At 37.8% G+C, this 21,440-nt stretch overlaps 2 protein-coding genes across 2 annotated transcripts; both read right to left on the reverse strand.

Annotated features, from left to right (window-relative positions):
- Positions 1-7,953: 7,953 nt before the first annotated feature.
- LOC110449585 (gibberellin-regulated protein 14-like) lies at positions 7,954-8,788 on the reverse strand. Its single transcript, XM_021496540.1, has 2 exons — positions 8,399-8,788; positions 7,954-8,205 (listed from the first exon to the last, which is right to left on the reverse strand). The coding sequence occupies exons 1-2, from the start codon at positions 8,786-8,788 to the stop codon at positions 7,954-7,956; spliced, it is 642 nt and encodes a 213-aa protein (XP_021352215.1).
- Positions 8,789-8,926: 138 nt separating this feature from the next.
- On the reverse strand, positions 8,927-9,808 carry LOC110449586 (leucine-rich repeat extensin-like protein 3). The gene has a single exon (XM_021496541.1). It carries the CDS (start codon positions 9,806-9,808, stop codon positions 8,927-8,929), a length of 882 nt encoding a protein of 293 aa, XP_021352216.1.
- Between the last annotated feature and the right edge of the window lie 11,632 nt (positions 9,809-21,440).

Here is a 21,440-nt window from a genome sequence, read left to right on the forward strand (position 1 = left end):
ATGTTTGTAGTTATAGACAGGTGATACAAGATTGTAGTTATAGATGGGTGATACAAGGTTGTAGCTATAGACAGGTGATACAAGTTTGTAGTTATAGACAGGTACTACAAGTTTGTAGTTATAGATGGGTGATACAAGTTTGTAGCTATAGACAGGTGATACAAGTTTGTAGTTATAGACAGGTTAAACAAGTTTGTAGTTATAGACAGGTGATACAAGTTTGTAGTTATAGACATGTGATACATGTTTGTAGTTATAGACAGGTGATACAAGTTTGTAGTTATAGACAGGTGATACAAGTTTGTAGTTATAGCAGGATGATAAAAGTTTGAAGTTATAGACAGGTGATACACGTTTGTAGTTATAGACAGGTGATACAAGTTTGAAGCTATAGACAGGTGATACAAGTTTGTAGTTATAGACAGGTGATACAAGTTTGTTATTATAGACAGATGAAACAAGTTGGAAGTTATAGACAGGTGATAAAAGTTTGTAGTTATAGACAGGTGATACAAGTTTGTAGTTATAGACAGGTGATACACGTTTGTAGTTATAGACAGATGATACAAGTTTGTAGTTTTAGACAGGTAATACAAGTTTAAGGTTATAGACAGGTGATACAAGTTTGTTATTATAGACAGATGTTACAAGTTAGTAGTTATAGACGGGTGATTCAAGGTTGTAGTTATAGACAGATGATAAAAGTTTGTAGTTATAGACAGGTGATACAAGTTTGTAGTTTTAGACAGGTGATACAAGTTTGTAGTTATAGACAGGTGATAAAAGTTTGTAGTTATAGACAGGTGATACAAGTTTGTAGTTTTAGACAGGTGATACAAGTTTGTAGTTATAGACAGGTGATACACGTTTGTAGTTATAGACAGGTGATACAAGTTTTTTGTTATAGACGGGTGATACAAGTTTGTAGTTATAGACAGGTGATACAAGTTTGTAGTTATAGACGGGTGATAAAAGTTTGAAGTTATAGATAGGTGATATAAGTTTGTAGTTATAGACAGGTGATACAAGTTTGTAGTTATAGACAGGTGATACAAGTTTGTAGTTATAGACGGGTGATAAAAGTTTGAAGTTATAGACAGGTGATACAAGTTCGTAGCTATAGACAGGTGATACAAGTTTGTAGTTTTAGACAGGTGATACATGTTTGTAGTTATAGACAGGTGATACAAGTTTGTAGTTATAGACAGGTGATAAAAGTTTGTAGTTATAGACGGGTGATAAAAGTTTGAAGTTATAGACAGGTGATACAAGTTCGTAGCTATAGACAGGTGATACAAGTTTGTAGTTATAGACGGGTGATACAAGTTTGTAGCTATAGACAGGTGATACAAGTTTGTAGTTATAGACAGGTGATACAAGTTTGTAGTTATAGACAGATGTTACAAGTTTGTAGTTATAGACAAGTGATACAAGTTTGTAGTTATAGACAGGTGATACAAGACTCCACTTTTCCCCCATCAAAAATATTCCTCGTGAGAATGTTCATATGGGAGTTACGTTTTTGTTTTAGTTAATTTTTATAGTTTTTTTCATACATGTCCAAACGTGATGATTGAAGGGTTCACAGCATTAGAACCTCAACAATCCAGATTTTCTAAGAAGTCCGTATAAAAAGTCGAAGAACCTAATTAAACCACATAAAAAGTCGTTTATGCAGGCTTTCGTAAAAGTCCAGCGGAAAATTCAAATTCCGAACACTAATGTCTTCCAATCATGAACTACATTGTATGTATGATGTGACAATACTTTGTGATTTCTGATATCGGAGTAAATATGAATTGCGATTGTGTGGATATTGTCTGCTTTCGTGATGGACTGTCGGTTTAGCGACATTAGAACACTTTTGACAATATGCAAACACTTTTAGCTACGTTAGTAAGTTTTAAGCAAATGGTGTTGCAAAAGTTAGAAAAAGTGTACCACATTTAAAAAAAATTAATGTTGATAATCTGTGTACGTTTCATTTCTGATCTGTCCTTTGTTTCCCACCGCCGTTCAAATATAGATTGCGTTTTAAGTTAGTATCTAATTATCTCATAATAATAGAAAGTTAAGAAAATGAACTTTCAAGAATTTAAAAAAAACACCATCGTTTATTTGATTTTCTTGGAAATATTATCAAAACAGTATGGCCATTCTCGATATCCAGGGGTTACACTCACTTTCTTCTTTACACCCTTGGACTATGTCATTGCAAAATTGAAGGCTCAGTGTGCGCCAACTTGTTGATGAGACAAGAAGACTAGTTCGATCCTTTGATGTACATCACACAACAATACCGCGGTCACGTAACGGTTATAATTGACATGCTTTGAAGTCGGACGTCTCTCCATTGTAATATTCGAAGGAGAGGCATCAGCCTAGCGATTGGTCAGTATTTTTACCCGAGACCAATTAAACAGCTATGTTCGTGCCTTGTTTTGCTATGACATAGAGGGTGCACAGAGCAGAAGTGAGCGTAACCCATAGATAGCGAGGATGCAGAATGGCACGGATATATGCTAGGTGTTAATGATCGCGGGAGAAACAGTAAATTAATAATAATCAACGACTTGCAACGTGCGGCTTGTTCTTAGAACATACGCAAAGTTGCTGGATAACAGATGTTTCATCCATGTATATACATGTACGAGACAGCAATTGTTCGCAGTCAAACCATGTTTTTTTAAGACGTGAGAACCATGACAAAATGGTCGAGATGTGAGGGGTTTGGTATAATAATTAACGACCAGGGCCCGTTTTCACAAGGCTATTATCATGCTCAAGCATGGATGCTCTACTGAAACCTACTTTCTTTTAACTCGCTTAAATTAGGTGTCACAGTCAAGAAGTCAAGTATTTACATTTAAAACCGTATTCATGCAGTTTATAATTTATCCAATTTGTTCATATTTTTGACAAAATGTGATTTAAATATAAATGTTTCTCCGGAACAAAAAATTGGGTTTGAGCACAGAATAAGAGCATGAGAACCACCTCGAGATTAAATATGTACAGATAGCAAGTTCAGAAAGACGTGTATCGGCTATAAATCGAAATAATGATAGGGGTTGTGTAAACAAAACAATATATAGATACAAGCCATAGTTTCGTGAACAAATATATACCGGAACAAACATATTGAAAACGATTTTAATTCGTGAGCAATCCTTTTCGATTTTTTTCTCCAAACGACTCATGCATTCAAACAACGAGTAATATTTCTTGCGTATAGGTCTATATCCTTTCAAAATGAACATTCTACACTCTAGGACATTTTAACTTGCTGTCAGCAATCTAAGATTATCGCATTCGTGCTGCTACATGTCTCTAAGAGCAATTGGAAGTAAAAATAACGGATATTTCTGTTTATGAGAAGTGCGTTCTAAGTTTGTGTTGAATTATGATATCATATAGTCACTCTTCAGTAGTAACGGTCAGTTCACTCTACAGGGAAAAACATGATCACATATGGTAGGGTATGGGTAAATGGTACGAATGCATAGAGTGGCTGTCTGAAGTGCCAACGCTGTAGAAAAGGGTAGCACGGAAACAGATAAAGAGCCCAATAACGGTTGCGATCGGTGCAGTATCTCTATTTGTCCCAAAGAAACACGATTATGCAGGCTTGGCACATTAGTCGCCTCAATGTCTTGCAGTGGGACACAACAGGTATATTGAGAGATAGATACCTATAATAATTTGGGTTTTTGATGCAAGAAAATTAGGTGGGGTTGATTTTTCGAGGTCGTGAGCTTTCCTCCCTTCTTATATATTATCATCATTGGGGTAGCATTTTTACCGAAAGTTTATCCAACTTCCTTAAATGTGTAAAATTACTAGGAACACCTAAATTTAGGTTTAATAAAACTGTAACAAATTATCAGTCCCTGTGTTGATGACGTGTCTGCTTCGTTTCGCAATTGCAACGTTGTGATAACTATAAACGCTGTAATACCCAGGATACATTTTTCCTCCGATTGATTTGAAAATACTTTCTGTCGAAAGCACACATGGTATCTAATATTGTTAATGATTTCAAGGTACAAATTTGCATCCGTCCTTTTTGACGGTATTGAATCTTGATTAATATAATGGTTGCCTATCTTGAAAGGGTGGAAGGCTAGGGTTGGAGATTTCTCTGTTACACATTCAAGATAGGGGCTGATTGTTTTTCGCCCATTCTATTTCACTCACAAATACCCCGACAAGCGGTGATTGTCTGAACTATTAGCGTTAATTGCATGTTCACTGTGTGTTAACGACACCGGATATTGCTATCAGGCAGGAGGTGATCACATAAAGTGGACCGTAGTTGAAGGTGAGTTTTTTCTATATTTTTCTTAATTCAGAGGATACCATGTGCTTGATGCTTTTTGGATCAATACCTCACATTTTCAGCGTTTACCTTTGAAAACGAATTTACAACGAATTCGAAAATACGATCAATGTATGTAATGCATAAACATATTCATTAGTTATAGGTAATTAAATTTGTTCGAAAAAAACCCCACTACAAATATTATTTCAATCACGTGATAATTATCAATCGTGAGTTTTCGCCGATACCAGGCGGCGTGTTTGCAAGTTTAAAAGAAATATTGACCCATATAGGAATGTTCTCTGTGGTTTAAGCCATCGCTAAAAGTCTGAAGTAAGGGAAATATATAAACAAATCACCTGCAACAGAAGCACACAGTGACGTTTTCTTCCCAGAAACTCCAGAGTTGTCTTCCATGGTCTGGTGACATCATATTATTGTTATGACTTAGATCGCGCTTTACTGCACGAGGCTTAGGGGTTAACCAGCTGATTTGTTCCGGCTTAAAAGGGAGACGCACATGTAAAGGGTGAGAGAAAATCTGTTTTTCTCATTTCTCTCACAAATTTTATAAGGCCGATTTAATAAATACACGTTTTTAAACAACAAAAAACACCTATATTTGTGAATATGAAAACATGTATTTATGTTTCCTACTCACTTATCTTGTTTCAAATTATTGATTAAATCTTATTTCATGCCTACTATATGCTTAAAAAATGGATTATCGCCATGGCATTTTGGAGGGAGAGTATTATAATTGTTTCTAGTGCAGAGAGATATACATTTTAATGACTATTATACATTGTAACTCAAAAAAAGGAGCGAATTGCCTTTCGCAGGAACAAAGTGTCAAAAATCGTGTTTGAGTCAAATGTCCAGGAAGAATTAGCTTCAGAGTGAAAAAGAATGCGATTCAGGTGAATAAAAACGCAAATAACGACAAATAACGACAAATGTGACAATTAATGACAACGTCAAATGATATATTCTCATTATATCATTATATACATTTTCCGATTTTATTGCAACCTATAACCGGCTCACGCACTCAACGGAAGCCCGCAGTAATCAGGTCATAGTTATATTTGCAGTCCGGCATTTTGTTGATGTTGATCGTGCAACCGGAGAAGGTTGAATTGGTGAAATATCCAGGCGTAAAATTGTTTGTTGTTCTCACAGACATTTGAGACAGGCAGCTGGTGTTCGGGATCAAAGCAGAAGATACCGATAAGTTCAGTAGCGACACTGTTAGTCGCTCGTAGGTGCAAATACCAACTTCAGTTATAGTCTCATACCATGAAGCTGCTATTGGCAGTACTTTAGTAGTAATATTGAAGGGCTTTGCCACACCAAATGTAAATATATGGTGATAAAAGATGACTTTTTCTCCCAATGGCAAACAGGTGTCGAGCGATCGGAAATATTTTTGAAACAATTATGTGAGATTGTTTTGATGAGACCGTTGGAAAATTTCTGATTATTATAAATTTGCATGTGATAGAAATATGCTCAAAACGCAATATTAGGCAAATAGTATAATATGGCGTCACAAGTCGTCATTTCCCTCATGTCTATTTCCGTATTTGCGACGTCTTAAACCTTAAAATTGGAGCTTTTTATTTGTTTTTACTATCCAAGTCCTTGTCTTTTCTGTAGTTGAAATGAGCCTATACATATAATAGATATGGTTCCCTTTCCTAAACATTCGTAAATTAAACATCTTTGCTTTGTAAAGAACAAATATACAGTTCGTTTCATGTACAATGAGAAAATAGAAACGTTTAAGATTGTCAACCTGGAATTCAGCAGGAGGAAGTAAACACCGCATTGCCCTGTACTAAAACCAGTTCGCTGAGAATGTCTTAACGGTTGTGTGAATAGAAATAAGTTTGCCAAATTTAAGACGTAATCATTAATTTAAAGCGTGGCGTATTCCAATGGTACCCGCGACCCTTGCTCTTGCCCACAAAACTACACAAAAATTAGCTTAAGGATCGCTGTCTCGCTTCAGGCAAAACACTAGAGACAGCGGTAACCTTCCTCTAATATTATTTTTGATATAATTTTAAGTGATTGGACAAGGCTACGTTCTTTGTTTAGAACGACAATATAAATATCTGAAGTCCTTGGTTCGAATCTTGATCTGGCCTGTTTATTATTTTTCACTGAAACTATTATTGTTTTGTTTGTTTATTTCATCCTAAATTTTCCGTCTTTTAAGAAATAATTTGCTTTAGCTGTAGTCGCACCGGAAAATTAATAAATTCATTTTTACTGTTTTCGGAAAAGTGATCCTGTGGAGTAAACAGTAATTTATGCTACTCGCATGGCATTAAGATTGGGCACAATTAACTTAACTATCAGAAAACTGGATATTGAAAAAATTCTGGATTCAAATGTACGTGGAATAAAAACGATTTGAAATCCAATTAACCATGCAATGTGGAATTTACAATTGGAAAATTGAAGAAAGCAATTGACATTTATTGAAAGTTAATTTGATCGCTTTTGTCCGAATGCTATCTGATAATGAAGGAAATCAAATTGGGAAGTACAAATTGATAAAAAACATTGTATAGTTTCGGTGAGATTTAGCTTACAGCCGTTGAATTGGCAGATGTTTTCAGTCAGCCAATTCCCAACAGCATCTTCATGCACTATCCAAATTTACATGTCCTGCTGGTTTAATTTCTTAAAGGGTTTTGATAGAATGAAATTGAACACGGCATACTTCATCTCTCTCTGTAGTATAGACGATCCTTTGGGGGCGCTTTGTCGTTGGTGACGTATCTATGGAGGCGGTTTGTACTGAAGGACCTCTTACCTGTTAACGCCATAATGCGTTTGATATTTTCAGATGATGACGTCACGAGGGTTGTCTTGCGGGGTTGTCTGACTGCGGGAGCAGTAACACGGGGGGTTTGGACTGCGGGAGCAGTAATATTGTGTCAGGGAGTGTGGACTGCGGGAGCAGTAACATTGTCTCAGGGAGTTTGGACTGCGGGAGCAGCAACATTGTGTCAGGGAACTTGGACTGCGGGAGCAGTAACATTGTATCAGGGAGTTTGGACTGCGGGAGCAGTGACATTGTGTCAGGGAGATTGGATTGCGGGAGCAGTAACATGAGGGGTTTGGCCTGCGGGAGCAACATGGGGGGGGGTCGGACTGCGGGAGAAGTAATATTGTGTTAGGGGGTTTGGACTGCGGGAGAAGTAACATTGTGTCAGGGGGTTTGGACTCCGGGAGCAGTAACATGAGGGGTTTGGCCTGCGGGAGCAACATGGGGGGGGGTCGGACTGCGGGAGAAGTAATATTGTGTTAGGGGGTTTGGACTGCGGGAGAAGTAACATTGTGTCAGGGGGTTTGAACTGCGGGAGCAGGAACATTGTGTCAGGGGTTTTGAACTGCGGGAGCAGTAACATTGTGGCAGGGGGTTTGGACTGCGGGGGCAGTAATATTGTGTTAGGGGGTTTGGACTGCGGTAGCAGTAACATTGTGTCAGGGAGCTTGGACTGCGGGAGCAGTAACATGAGGGGTTTGGCCTGCGGGAGCAACATGGGGGGGGGTCGGACTGCGGGAGAAGTAATATTGTGTTAGGGGGTTTGGACTGCGGGAGAAGTAACATTGTGTCAGGGGGTTTGGACTCCGGGAGCAGTAACATGAGGGGTTTGGAATGCGGGAGCAGTAACATTGTGTCCGGGGGCTTGGACTGCGGGAGCAGGAACATCTGGATTTAATAGTGGTTTGGACTGCGGGAGCAGCAACATTGTGTCAGGGAACTTGGACTGCGGGAGCAGTAACATGAGGAGTTTGGACTGCGGGAGCAGTAAATTGAGGGGTTTGGACTGCGGGAGCAGAAACATTGTGTCAGGGGGTTTGGACTGCGGGAGCAGGAACATCTCAGTAACATTGTGTCAGGGAGTTTGGACTCCGGGAGCAGTAACATGAGGGGTTTGGACTGCGGGAGCAACATGGGGGGGGGTCGGACTGCGGGAGAAGTAATATTGTGTTAGGGGGTTTGGACTGCGGGAGAAGTAACATTGTGTCAGGGGGTTTGGACTTCGGGAGCAGTACCATTGTGTCAGGGAGCTTGGACTGCGGGAGCAGTAACATGAGGGGTTTGGAATGCGGGAGCAGTAACATTGTGTCAGTGGGGTTGGACTTCGGGAGCAGGAACATTGTGTCAGGGGTTTTGAACTGCGGGAGCAGTAACATTGGGTCAGGGGGTTGGACTGCGGGGGCATGGGGTTTGGACTTCGGGAGCAGGAACATTGTGTCAGGGGGTTGGACCGCGGGGTCCTGGGGTTTGGACTTCGGGAGCAGTACCATTGTGTCAGGGAGCTTGGACTGCGGGAGCAGTAACATTGTATCAGGGAGTTTGGACTGCGGGAGCAGCAACATTGTGTCAGGGAACTTGGACTGCGGGAGCAGTAACATGAGGGGTTTGGCCTGCGGGAGCAACATGGGGGGGGGTCGGACTGCGGGAGCAGTAATATTGTGTAAGGGAGTTTGGACTGCGGGAGCAGCAACATTGTGTCAGGGAACTTGGACTGCGGGAGCAGTAACATGAGGAGTTTGGACTGCGGGAGCAGTGACATTGTGTCAGGGAGATTGGATTGCGGGAGCAGTAACATGAGGGGTTTGGCCTGCGGGAGCAACATGGGGGGGGGTCGGACTGCGGGAGCAGTAATATTGTGTCCGGGAGTTTGGACTGCGGGAGCAGTGACATTGTGTCAGGGAGATTGGATTGCGGGAGCAGTAACATGAGGGGTTTGGCCTGCGGGAGCAACATGGGGGGGGGTCGGACTGCGGGAGAAGTAATATTGTGTTAGGGGGTTTGGACTGCGGTAGCAGTAATATTGTGTCAGGGAGTGTGGACTGCGGGAGCAGTAACATTGGGTCAGGGGGTTGGACTGCGGGGGCATGGGGTTTGGACTTCGGGAGCCGTAACATTGTGTCAGGGGGGTTGGACTGCGGAAGCAGTAACATTGTGTCAGGGGGGTTGGACTTCGGGAGCAGTAACATTTTGTCAGGGGGTTGGACTGCGGGGTCCTGGGGTTTGGACTTCGGGAGCAGTAACATCGTGTCAGGGGGTTTGGACTTCGGGAGCAGGAACATTGTGTCAGGGGGTTGGACCGCGGGGTCCTGGGGTTTGGACTTCGGGAGCAGGAACATTGTGTCAGGGGGTTTGAACTGCGGGAGCAGGAACATTGTGTCAGGGGGTTTGAACTGCGGGAGCAGGAACATTGTGTCAGGGGGTTTGAACTGCGGGAGCAGGAACATTGTGTCAGGGGGTTTGAACTGCGGGAGCAGGAACATTGTGTCAGGGGGTTTGAACTGCGGGAGCAGGAACATTGTGTCAGGGGGTTGGACTGCGGGGACATGGGGTTTGGACTTCGGGAGCAGTAACATTGTGTCAGGGGTTTTGAACTGCGGGAGCAGTAACATTGTGTCAGGGGGTTTGGACTGCGGGAGCAGGAACATCTGGATTTAATAGTGTTGAGAGAGAATAATGTTAGAGATATAACTTCAAAAATGAAGAATGTTTCATATTTCAGTTCCTTTTCCAAATGAATTTTATCACATAGGGGAGCATATGGTAGCTGGACTTTCCTCCAAAGTTTGAAGCAGATTCCAAGAGAAATATTCAGTTTACTGATACATGTGCTTAAAATTTGGCTCAAGTCTCAAAACTTTGTGGATAAGTATTGAATACATTGTAACTCTTTTTAATAATAATATCTAGGATAGATATTTCAGCCCAAAAATCCAATATATATATTTTTGATACAGAACAAATTCTGTTTGAGAATCAACTGTTTTAAACAGATAGCGCTGACACTCAATCCATAATGATATGGAATATTTGAAATTTGAATATTTCTATAGTACATAACTCCATAACCCACAACCTATAGGGACATGTCAGATGCTACCAGGTACACATTTATACATACAATGGAAGATATTATATATAGTAAATTGACATCACAGTATATATATATATTTTTTGCACACTAACTAGCATGTGAAATGTCCCTGTAACCCACATCTTATCATAGGTAAGTAGTGGGATTATTATTGGAAGCCAATATCAACACATCTAACTAATACAGTACTTTAAAACAAGAGCCCCATGGGCCTAACAGGTCACCTGAGTTGTAATGCAATTGTTATTTGTTGTTGTGATATGACAAAAACAAATGGTACATATGTATAGCAGGGAATGTTGTCCCTCCCCAGGGAGGAATGGGTACCCCAGGGGTTGTGAAATTCACATTTTGGTTAAGCACATCAGGATATTTCAATCCATGAGGAGGTTTTCATCATATCTGAGTCTGAAGTAACCAATTATTGTTATAGCTATTTTGACCCCTTTTGGCTTCGCCCCTCAGGCCCTTAGCGATCACATTATGACAACTCAAACCAAGTATACATTTGTATGGCATTGTCACTATATTAGTCTCTTTGAAAGCTGTGTCGTTGATGGGACTTTAATTACCATGCAGCACGAGACACAATTCTTAGAATATTAATGCAACACTGACCGGAATTACGATATCCAATGTAAATAAACTCGACGGCTGCTGAAATATCACTGGGTATTGTGAGACCTGACAACGTAATTGTAAATTTATGTGCAAAAGAAAAAAGAAAACATAAAAAAATACTTTTATTACAACAAAAACAAGACCAAGGTCTGCAATATCGTACAAAATGCGCATCGGTTGAAATCATCAATGCTGGCAATGGAAACAATTTTAACACTCGTGCAATTAATCAGAAATATCGCCTGTTACACTGAACTGATCAACAGGGGTTCGTTACAAAATGTCTGAAATACACATATTCTATAGACCTACTGACACATATGTTACAGACCTATTGATATGAGTCACAGCACACATAAGCATTTAAGACATTTGTAGCGAACCCATGTGTTCTGTCGCAAGATCACTCACTTCAAACGCTATAAGTTTCACGGTTTCCTCAGTTTCTGACGACATGTCAAATAACGAAGATGTTATAGAATCTACCGACTGTAGTCAGATTCCCATACAATCAACAAATAAATTCACGTCTGGATTCTTCACAAAATGAGTTCGAATTAACTTCCAAAAATAACTCCCTCGTAGAGGGCAAGATCGGATTTACGGTGGTCACTGTATCTATCCAAGCGCAAAAATTGCTCCGGGGGAAAATCGAAACAATTTCAAATCTAGCTTTCAGCTCAGAGTTCTATTGATAAACTTAATCACCCTATAGACATATCATACGCAATTGTATTGATACTGAATTGTGGAATACAATTGAAGTGTTTGTTAAAATTTCAAAGTACTGCTTTATTTGCCAATCAGCACGCGACAACACGCTGTTCAAACTATTGAACGAAATTGTGTGGACTGTCGATAAGGCGGGAATTTTAAATTTTAAATATAAATTCTAAATTAAAAAAGAACATAAGAGGCAGAGAAAATGTAAAATATAGGTATTGAACTGTTTTTGTAAAGTTCAATGCTTAAATGAATTCGTTACTACTGAAATGGATAAAATATATATTGAAAAGTCTCATTTCCATAAACTATAGCAAGATTTATCCCCTCCCCAGGAGTAAATGGGCGGCAATTGATAAAAAAACGTATACATCGGATATACACCTCATATGCATCAGGTATAAACCTTCAATAAATACTACAACAAATCTACTACAAATATAAACCTCCCATACATTAAGTATACACAACCTATACATCCAACTGGCATCAACTCCTATAAGTCAGATATCAACTATACATCAGTTAAACACCTCCGGGTCACTCCCATATATCAGGTACCAGGTATACTCCTCCCATACATCAGGTATACACCTCCAGATTATCAGGTACATATACCTCCCATACATCAGGTATACACCTCCTATATATCAAGTATACACCTCCCATACATCAGGTAAATACCTAAACATCAGGTACACATATCCTATATATATTATACCTCCTAAACATCAGGTATACACCACCTATACATCAGGTATACACTCCCATACATCAGGTATATACCTTCTATACATCAGGTATACACCTCCCATACATCAGGTATACACCACCTATACATCAGGTATACACCTCCCATACATCAGGTATATACCTTCTATACATCAGATTACACCTATACATCAAGTATCCATACACATATACATGTATAAATTTTTGCAGACAGGTATTACGCATGTATATACTATCACAGACATGTATTACACATGTATTTACTACAACAGACAGGTATTACACATGTATTTTCAACAACAGACAGGTATTACGCATGTATATACTATCACAGACAGGTATTACACATGTATTTACTACAACAGACAGGTATTTCACATGTATTTACTACTACAGACAGGTATTACACAGGGGATTACTAATACATAAATGTATTACACATGTACATGTATTTCTCGTGTAATGTAATGATGACCGGAAATGGCTACGGGTCCCCCAGGTTGTTTACAATCTATTGTGAAATTGTAAGTAACCCGTATTACACAGGGTATCATCGATGCCCAATCGGCTCATTGTTGCCCGCCTCTGTTTTTTTTTTTTTTTTTTTTTTTTTTTTTTNCTCCTCAAATGGTCAAATAGACATTCTTATCATAACATCTATCTTATCAAATAACACATAAGATTCTGAAAGAAATTATCGGCATAAAAAGTGTTGGCATCAAAATATTTTCTAAGAAATTCCGTTATAATCAGACATGGCTATTCCCTTTTTCCTATGTACTAGATAATAAGAGCGTAGCTCTCGGGCGCCCGAGCGAAGCTCTTTAATGGTAACACATTCGTGGGTAAACAGAGTTGCTTCCCCTTTCTACATGTTGCCTTTTTTTTCGTCCGGAAGTAGACGTGCAGTGGGGAAACAGGAAGTGTATCCTTGAAGCAAAGACAATTGTGTTTCAACCCATACATGAATATCTTTATATAGTGAAAACAATCTTGATGTTTTATTACTTGTTAAAAGTATTTCACATACAATGTGATACTAACAAGCATGAAACTTCGTTCAGAGATTATCATACCATGACGTCACAAGCACTTCCGGAGGGATGAAAAATAACCGGAAAATTCTGGACCTGATGTCCGTTGCATTTATCTCTTTGTCTGTGCTTCAAGACTTTTTATTCTTAATTTGTTTCCACAGGCACAAAAAATGCGAATGTTTTCTGAAGATCTTTTTTGTCATCAACACGGTTCTGTTCATATTTCTACCGGGAGATATCTTCAAAAAGAGAGCATTTAAAATTCCACCAGCTTTTGATTTCGATATGTTGAGAATATGAACGAAATAATTTTCATTTTTGAAAGTCTGCATTTAGTCTTTACATTATTTATGTATCGCCACTCATAAAAGTAGCAATTGAAAATGCATTTATAACACAAAATTAGCAATAATTTTCCAGACAACCAACCCAAGTGCAACGCCCTTTTTCAGCAACGTATCACTTTTTCACAACGCGTGCCGATTTATAACTAGTTACAGACAGACACTGTAATTTTATTTGGCATCATTACCTGTAAAACCTCGGTGACAGTTACAAAATTTGAAATTCAATCCGTAGTTTAAGGATGGAACAGTAATTGAGACTACATATCGATATAAAGACAATTTCAGTTACATCAAAGTATTACAATGTTTTCTTTTTTTCAACTTCATTTTTTTAACTAACATCTCTATACATTTACTTAGACTAATCGTCAAATATGTAATATGCACATTGAAACGAAATTGCTACTTTTTTTTTTATAGTCAAGCGTGTAACACACTGACAGCTTCAAATGATAATACACGAAAGCCTAGCCAAACACTCACTCCCATTTTGCTGTACGATAAAAAAAATTATTGAAATATCAATTTGGGCTGAACAGGTTCGACCAATAGGACCATGGCAAGGTCGGCCCATGTAGTTAACACAAAGTCGTAAAATTGGCGGTAAAATCTGACGTTGCATGCTTTATGACGTCATAATTAAGCTGATTCTAATGGGCCGAACTTACCCGAATGCCTGTCCGAACTTACCCCATGGCGAGGCTCGTTAGGCCATCCGATCTTCCGACAGGGAAAGTTAAATAATGTTCAAAAACGGACGTGCTGCCATACTTCCTAGAACGGACTTCAATAAAAAAAAAAAAAAAAAAAAAAAAGGCCGAACTTGTCCCGGTCTCCCTATTGTTATGTCGGTCTTAATCTCATTAGAGCTTGTGTTTTATTGTTATTCCTCGACTAGCCGACTTTAAGTTTATCTTATCTCATTCTGAAAGTTGTATTGTGAATCAGTAAATATCAGAAATCAACAAAAGCTACACTCTTTTAATGCTTTGCCTTTTCATATTATATGCAATGTTGGCCACACACGAGAGAGTTCAGTTGTTGTGTATTCTTATAGAGTTATATTTCCACGTGAAGAATTTTTTATCTAAAAAGTTAACAAAAGCTTGGAGAATGCGAGGTAATCCGAATATGTACATGGCAATCCAATGCTGACCTTGATTAGTGTCAGGATCTGTATTACAAACTAATAATGAACAAGGAAAAATTTAACCTACGAAGCAATCTATTTCTAGCGTATATGCCTTTAAAGCTTGGTGAAATATTTTTTTAAATGATGTCTAATTCTTAAGTATTCATTTTAAGCATTAAGATCGAATAAAATCTGTCGATTTGTGTCTATTTCTATAATATTGTCAAATTCAGCGTACACTATACCGTTAATGGTGTTAGGATTTCCAAAGATAGATTTCCTCCTTTTTAAAAGGTGAAACGTGCCTAGTTCGGAAAGGTCAGATGTCAAATCGAATCCAATTAAAGTATAACCGGCACCATATTCGTCTCTTGAAATGTTATATCCCTCGTCGTGGAAAATTTTGCCTGTACTAGTAAATAAACCCATGTGACTCGTTAAGTGAAATTCGGCTGTAAGGGTTTCGAAGGAATGTGTTTACCAGCGGCTGTCAATACCACATAATTAATTCCGTAATGTTTGAAATTGAATGGATTGTTAGTAGCGAGACCACTATAAGCATCACTGCCTCACAACCCACTACCAATAGCTTAGGCATTTGTCCTATACACAGATTGTCTTTTAGGAAGTTATGATTTCCTCTCGGAACGGAAGCAGCTTTCATTTCGATTCTACTGATGTGGTATTTTGCCGGTGTTAATTCTAACGCTTTGGCATGTGCTAATCTAACCGATGGACTAAGCCTAACTTGAAGCTCATTCAGGTAAACGTCTTTGATGTTCACTTTTAACCCAGCTGTTCATCCATCAGGCAAAACACGTCTTTACTTCTTGTTAGAGTTATTCTTATCTCCACGTTGTTGATTAAATATCTCTCTTGAACAAATATATCCGGATGTAATCTTCCCATTAATTCAACGGTGTTACTCTGAAAGGTCATTAACTTCCGCTTGACGTAACCTTGACTTTCGTTTTCCGTTGTGTCCATTTTATTACTGGTATCTTTATACCACATACGTCGTGTCAATTGAGATTCTCTGGCAGCCGGACCAAAGCCCAATAGGGTTTCTAGGTAAGCTTTATAAGCATACATGTTGTTAGGTGGAGAAACCAGTTTTTCCTTCAAACTTACACTGACATAGGAAAAAAGACTATGTACCCACATATTAGTGGGAGCTACGTTTCTATCGTTCTCAACGTTCTTTACTTTTTGTGCTTACACATATAGGTTGGTATTTCCTAAGTCGAGATAGTCTTCTCCAGAAATGTTTAAATCGTAAGGCCCAGCATCTTTTGCTGCAGTGACCGTTCCTATTTGATGCCAATAACCCTCGTCTACACTGGTTTGAGTCAAACAAATCCAATATTGATTTTATGCATTCACACGAATTTGGATGAACTAAAGATATTTTGGGGGATTCTCGCAAATCACTTATAATTATTCAAAATATCTGTCTATATTTATAGTTTGGTGATCATTCATCGAAAATGTCTTCATGTCGTGGTTTTACGTGTTTCTTAATTCTTTTTCCTATAGGTCTAGAAGCAATCGTTTGCAATGCTTTACGTTTGAGTTATCTTGTTGCTTCAGAAACGCGTTTTGTAGCCGCTGTTTTCATTTCTTCATCTGCCAAACAATCTCTTGTCAAATCCATGCCAGTTCTCAGTGCCTGTTTGCCGAAAGTCTGAACTCCTCTTTTTAATACAGGTTCCATAGCTTTCATTCCTGATGTTGCTAGAGGCATGACGGATTTGAAAATACTTTTAAACATACCACCTCGACCATATCCTCGTTGAATTCTAGATCCTCTGAAAACGACAACTCCGTCACCGCCTTGATTTAAGTAATATCTATCAAACAGACTTTTGACGTGTGCTACTTTTCTATGTTATGATTTTTTTGTGTAAATAACGACGTCACTGATGTGTTTACTTCTGTCATTAAATCGTCTTTGATGATCAAGTGTTTGCGTGAAGTGTCCAAACTAATCTAAATTGGGTAAACCTTCGTGAAAATCGACACTTTCTACGAACGCATAAAGAGTCTGATATTTTCCGTAACACCACACTATACGATCGAGTACTGTAGTCATAATTTCCTGGATTTTCTCAGTGAATACTGTTCAGAACAGGTCCGTAAATCAGGGATAGACCTCACCTGAAGTCCACAATTGTTTTATTATATAACATTTTACAATGAGATTAAAGAGATACATGACGCCGGAAAAGCTGTTTCTCTCTTATAAAAAACCCCCAACACAAATCCTTATTTTTCCTCGATAGAGAAAGTTAAAAACTTTACGCTAATACCAAATTTGAAAAGTTTCTACAAACATAGAGCTTTTATGCAATTGCCATTGAATTTATATTAAAATCAGAAATATTTCTGCTTAAATTTATACATTTACCAGTATATATGTATTATAAATGTATGCTTTATTGTATTGCCTGGAAATATAATTAATTATTATTCATTGATTATTCCATTTGATTATAATAAACAAACATTTCTTTTTGGTTTTTATAACTATAATGGACTTAATGTGAAAGTGGAATTCATTATGTATAATGAAATGTATATGTTACTGTAATATGAAAAATACTTTGAAAATAAACAAATAATAAAAAAAAAATATATTCATTGATGTCACAGTTACTACAAACAAAATGAAGTTCAAGAAGTTGCCCTGCCACAAACATGCACAGCAACACCAGTTACAATTCAGTTGCCATCAACACCACGCATTCATCTAGGTCCTTCTTCTCAATCAACAACTGGCCCAATTCCAGGTCCATCATTTACCTCAACGCCAGCTGCTTTGAGTTAGATTCAGTACCCATCAAGCTTACCCCTGCTTGCTTCTGAAATTTCTTCATTTAATAGATTCAAATGAATCGAACACAGATATTTTGCCTGTATCTGTTTATTAGTCCACTTTTAAGATTATAAGTGTGAGAGTAATACCAGGTGAGCGATTCAGGCCGTTTGGGCCTCTTGTTAACTTTTGTGGTACATTTTACAATGTTGCAGAACTAGCTACAACTTAGTACAAGGCCAACACACAGTAATAATGCTTTAAAGTCACCATTACCTAAATATTGTAGTTTGAATGACTTGACTATATACAAGATTAATATTGTAGTCCAGCAACTATGAGACATTCGTTAGAACACACCCCTAAAACACACCAAGAAATACATGTACTAGTTGTCACATACACAACAGGTGCTTATTTACAGTAAAATGGTTATATTTTGTCTTTTCTACATGACAATTGACATTCAAAAACACATCAATGACTGGTTGGCTTCACCATCTGCAATTATTGGACATTATATATCTAAAAGGTTAAAGGTTTTAGTGATTAAAATCATGATCTGCCTGCTTATAGGATTTCAAATTTGTCAGACAGATATATGTATATATATATATATATATTATATAAAGAAAAAATCTAACAAAGCCACAACATCAATCCTAATTCCGTACATACAATGTCCATGTAGTTTCAAAACATTACTGCAGATATCATGAATTACTTGTAATTCAATCGAGGAATAAAAATAGTTATGGAAGATTGAAATATCCGAGACAATAGCTAGATGATTCATTTTTTACTTGAATCTGTCTGGGTGTGTTTTCCTTACCAGTGGCAGAATCTATATATATTTATGTGCATGAATTGTCTGCCGCAAAGACAGTGCATCATGTCTTGGTTTGCAAACTCTGTTTTTTTTATTTTTATTTACCACAACATCTTCAAAATCAGGTAATTGGCAAAACATATATGCAGCATATACATATTTCTAAATTGTCTTATATAAAGATCATGTTGTTTACAAAAAGAAAACTTCCTAATCATCAGCTCAGTTTTGACCAAATTGGAAAAATTATGATCATATAAGTCATGTACTTCCATTATTACGTAGTTCTTATATTGTTTGCTTCCTTATTATTTTCTAGATAGGTGCCTTAGTATTTTTTCTTGTTTTGTTGATGCCTTTTTTCCAATGGAAATATCGTCATAATTGATCAAATCCACCGACTTGAATAACCCCTTTCGGGGGCCCCCCGTTTTTCAACGACTACGACTGAAGTGTCTCAACTAACAATCTAGGCTTGCGACAGGCACATTTTCCATTCAAAACGCATACCCACATATAAATGCATTGTAACATTCTAAACAGGTCGTCAAGAATATAATAAACATGCTTAAATACCGATTTTAAAATCGTAAACAAAACCACGTGTTTCTTACCTCGCTATCCATTTTTGTTGTGTTCCGAATTATCACGTGACTCGTTTTCGGAAACTTCTGTTGAATATTCATCAGCAATGGCGCGTAGAACCAGCGGGACGATTCAAATTTACATTTATTATGAGGACAGATTTCTAGTGTTTGGTAGCAAGACGAATCGACAACTTTGGTTGAATATTCTAATTATGTATTGATTTAAAGGTATATCAATTTCTCTGTCAATCTGTGAAAAATGTAAAAAAAAACGTTTCCGGCGTCATGTATCTCTTTAATCATTTTTCATGTCATAAACACATGGATGGCACGGACCATTTTGGAATCACAGATTGAAGACTTCCAATACAATATAACATACATGATTTCAGATTCAACTCATGCGATATTTGATTTCAAGTAAATATCATTTGCGCAATCGACATCATCAATAGCGTCACATGGTTCAGAATTTGATGAGATAATTCATTTGTAGTTGAATTCAGTAGTGGGAGTGGTAACAGATTTACAGACTGGCTGTGAAATTACCTATGCCTATTTGCAGTAGCGGTTTATAACACTTTTCTTTTTATAGGTCGAGGTTTGTAACACTTTTCTATTTATAGGTCGAGGTCTGTAACACTTTTCTATTTATAGGTCGAGGTCTGTAACACTTTTCTATTTATAGGTCGAGGTCTGTAACACTTTTCTATTTATAGAACGACGTCTGTAACAAATTATTTGATTTTCCGTTAATCGATGGCTGTGAAATTACCTTGGCCTATTTTTAGGAGCGGTCTGTAACACGTTTCTATTTATAGGTCGAAGTATGTAACACTTTTCTATCAATAGGTCGAGGTCTGTAACACTTTTCTATTCATAGAACGAGGCCTGTAACAGATTTACAGACTCGTCACATGACGTTGCTCCTCCAATCAGGACTGGGNTAAAAAAAAACGTTTCCGGCGTCATGTATCTCTTTAATCATTTTTCATGTCATAAACACATGGATGGCACGGACCATTTTGGAATCACAGATTGAAGACTTCCAATACAATATAACATACATGATTTCAGATTCAACTCATGCGATATTTGATTTCAAGTAAATATCATTTGCGCAATCGACATCATCAATAGCGTCACATGGTTCAGAATTTGATGAGATAATTCATTTGTAGTTGAATTCAGTAGTGGGAGTGGTAACAGATTTACAGACTGGCTGTGAAATTACCTATGCCTATTTGCAGTAGCGGTTTATAACACTTTTCTTTTTATAGGTCGAGGTTTGTAACACTTTTCTATTTATAGGTCGAGGTCTGTAACACTTTTCTATTTATAGGTCGAGGTCTGTAACACTTTTCTATTTATAGGTCGAGGTCTGTAACACTTTTCTATTTATAGAACGACGTCTGTAACAAATTATTTGATTTTCCGTTAATCGATGGCTGTGAAATTACCTTGGCCTATTTTTAGGAGCGGTCTGTAACACGTTTCTATTTATAGGTCGAAGTATGTAACACTTTTCTATCAATAGGTCGAGGTCTGTAACACTTTTCTATTCATAGAACGAGGCCTGTAACAGATTTACAGACTCGTCACATGACGTTGCTCCTCCAATCAGGACTGGGAATTAGTACCAGGCATAAACTTATGTTTTAAACAGCAGGTTACATTTAACTTTCTGACGTCATTTAAATTGTAACATCACAATACTCTCAGCCAAATGCAGTACATTCCTCCTGACGATTTTCATAAATCCCATTTTGTTTAATGATTTAAACGTCATACAACATCTTATATACCATTAAGGTCTTTTATTTCTATAATCATATCAATAAAAGTCGATAATTGATAAAAGACTGATGAGCTATGGTAAACGAACCATTGGAAAGCTAAACCCATAACAAGAAGAACACTGTACGCACACATCTACAACTACCCAGTATGGTCATCATATGTAACTTAGCATATTCTCAGCGTTCAAAATAGACACCGCAACATACTATCTAAATGGATGCATTTAGTTTACATATCTGGCAACGCGGTATACTGTCAAAAGTAAATATGATTATACTCAGCTTTCATGCGTATCACTGCATTGAACTGCCTAAATGAAAATACATTACAGAACATACATTTTATACTGATATAGACATTAAACCAAACAGTTTATTATCGCGCATGCGCGTGCGTCGAGTTTGAAAGAAAGCACGTGCGCTATTTTTATTATTTTACCGGTCCAAGGGTAGTACGTTAAGAACCAGAACATGTTATCTATAATTTCTACACGGCGTTCCAATCAGAAAGTCACGCCACTTCTCTTAAATATCCCCGTATCACATCGACAATGAGGGGCGTTT

This window comes from Mizuhopecten yessoensis, unplaced genomic scaffold (assembly GCF_002113885.1).
Source record: "Mizuhopecten yessoensis strain PY_sf001 unplaced genomic scaffold, ASM211388v2 scaffold4663, whole genome shotgun sequence".
NCBI lineage: Eukaryota > Metazoa > Mollusca > Bivalvia > Pectinida > Pectinidae > Mizuhopecten > Mizuhopecten yessoensis.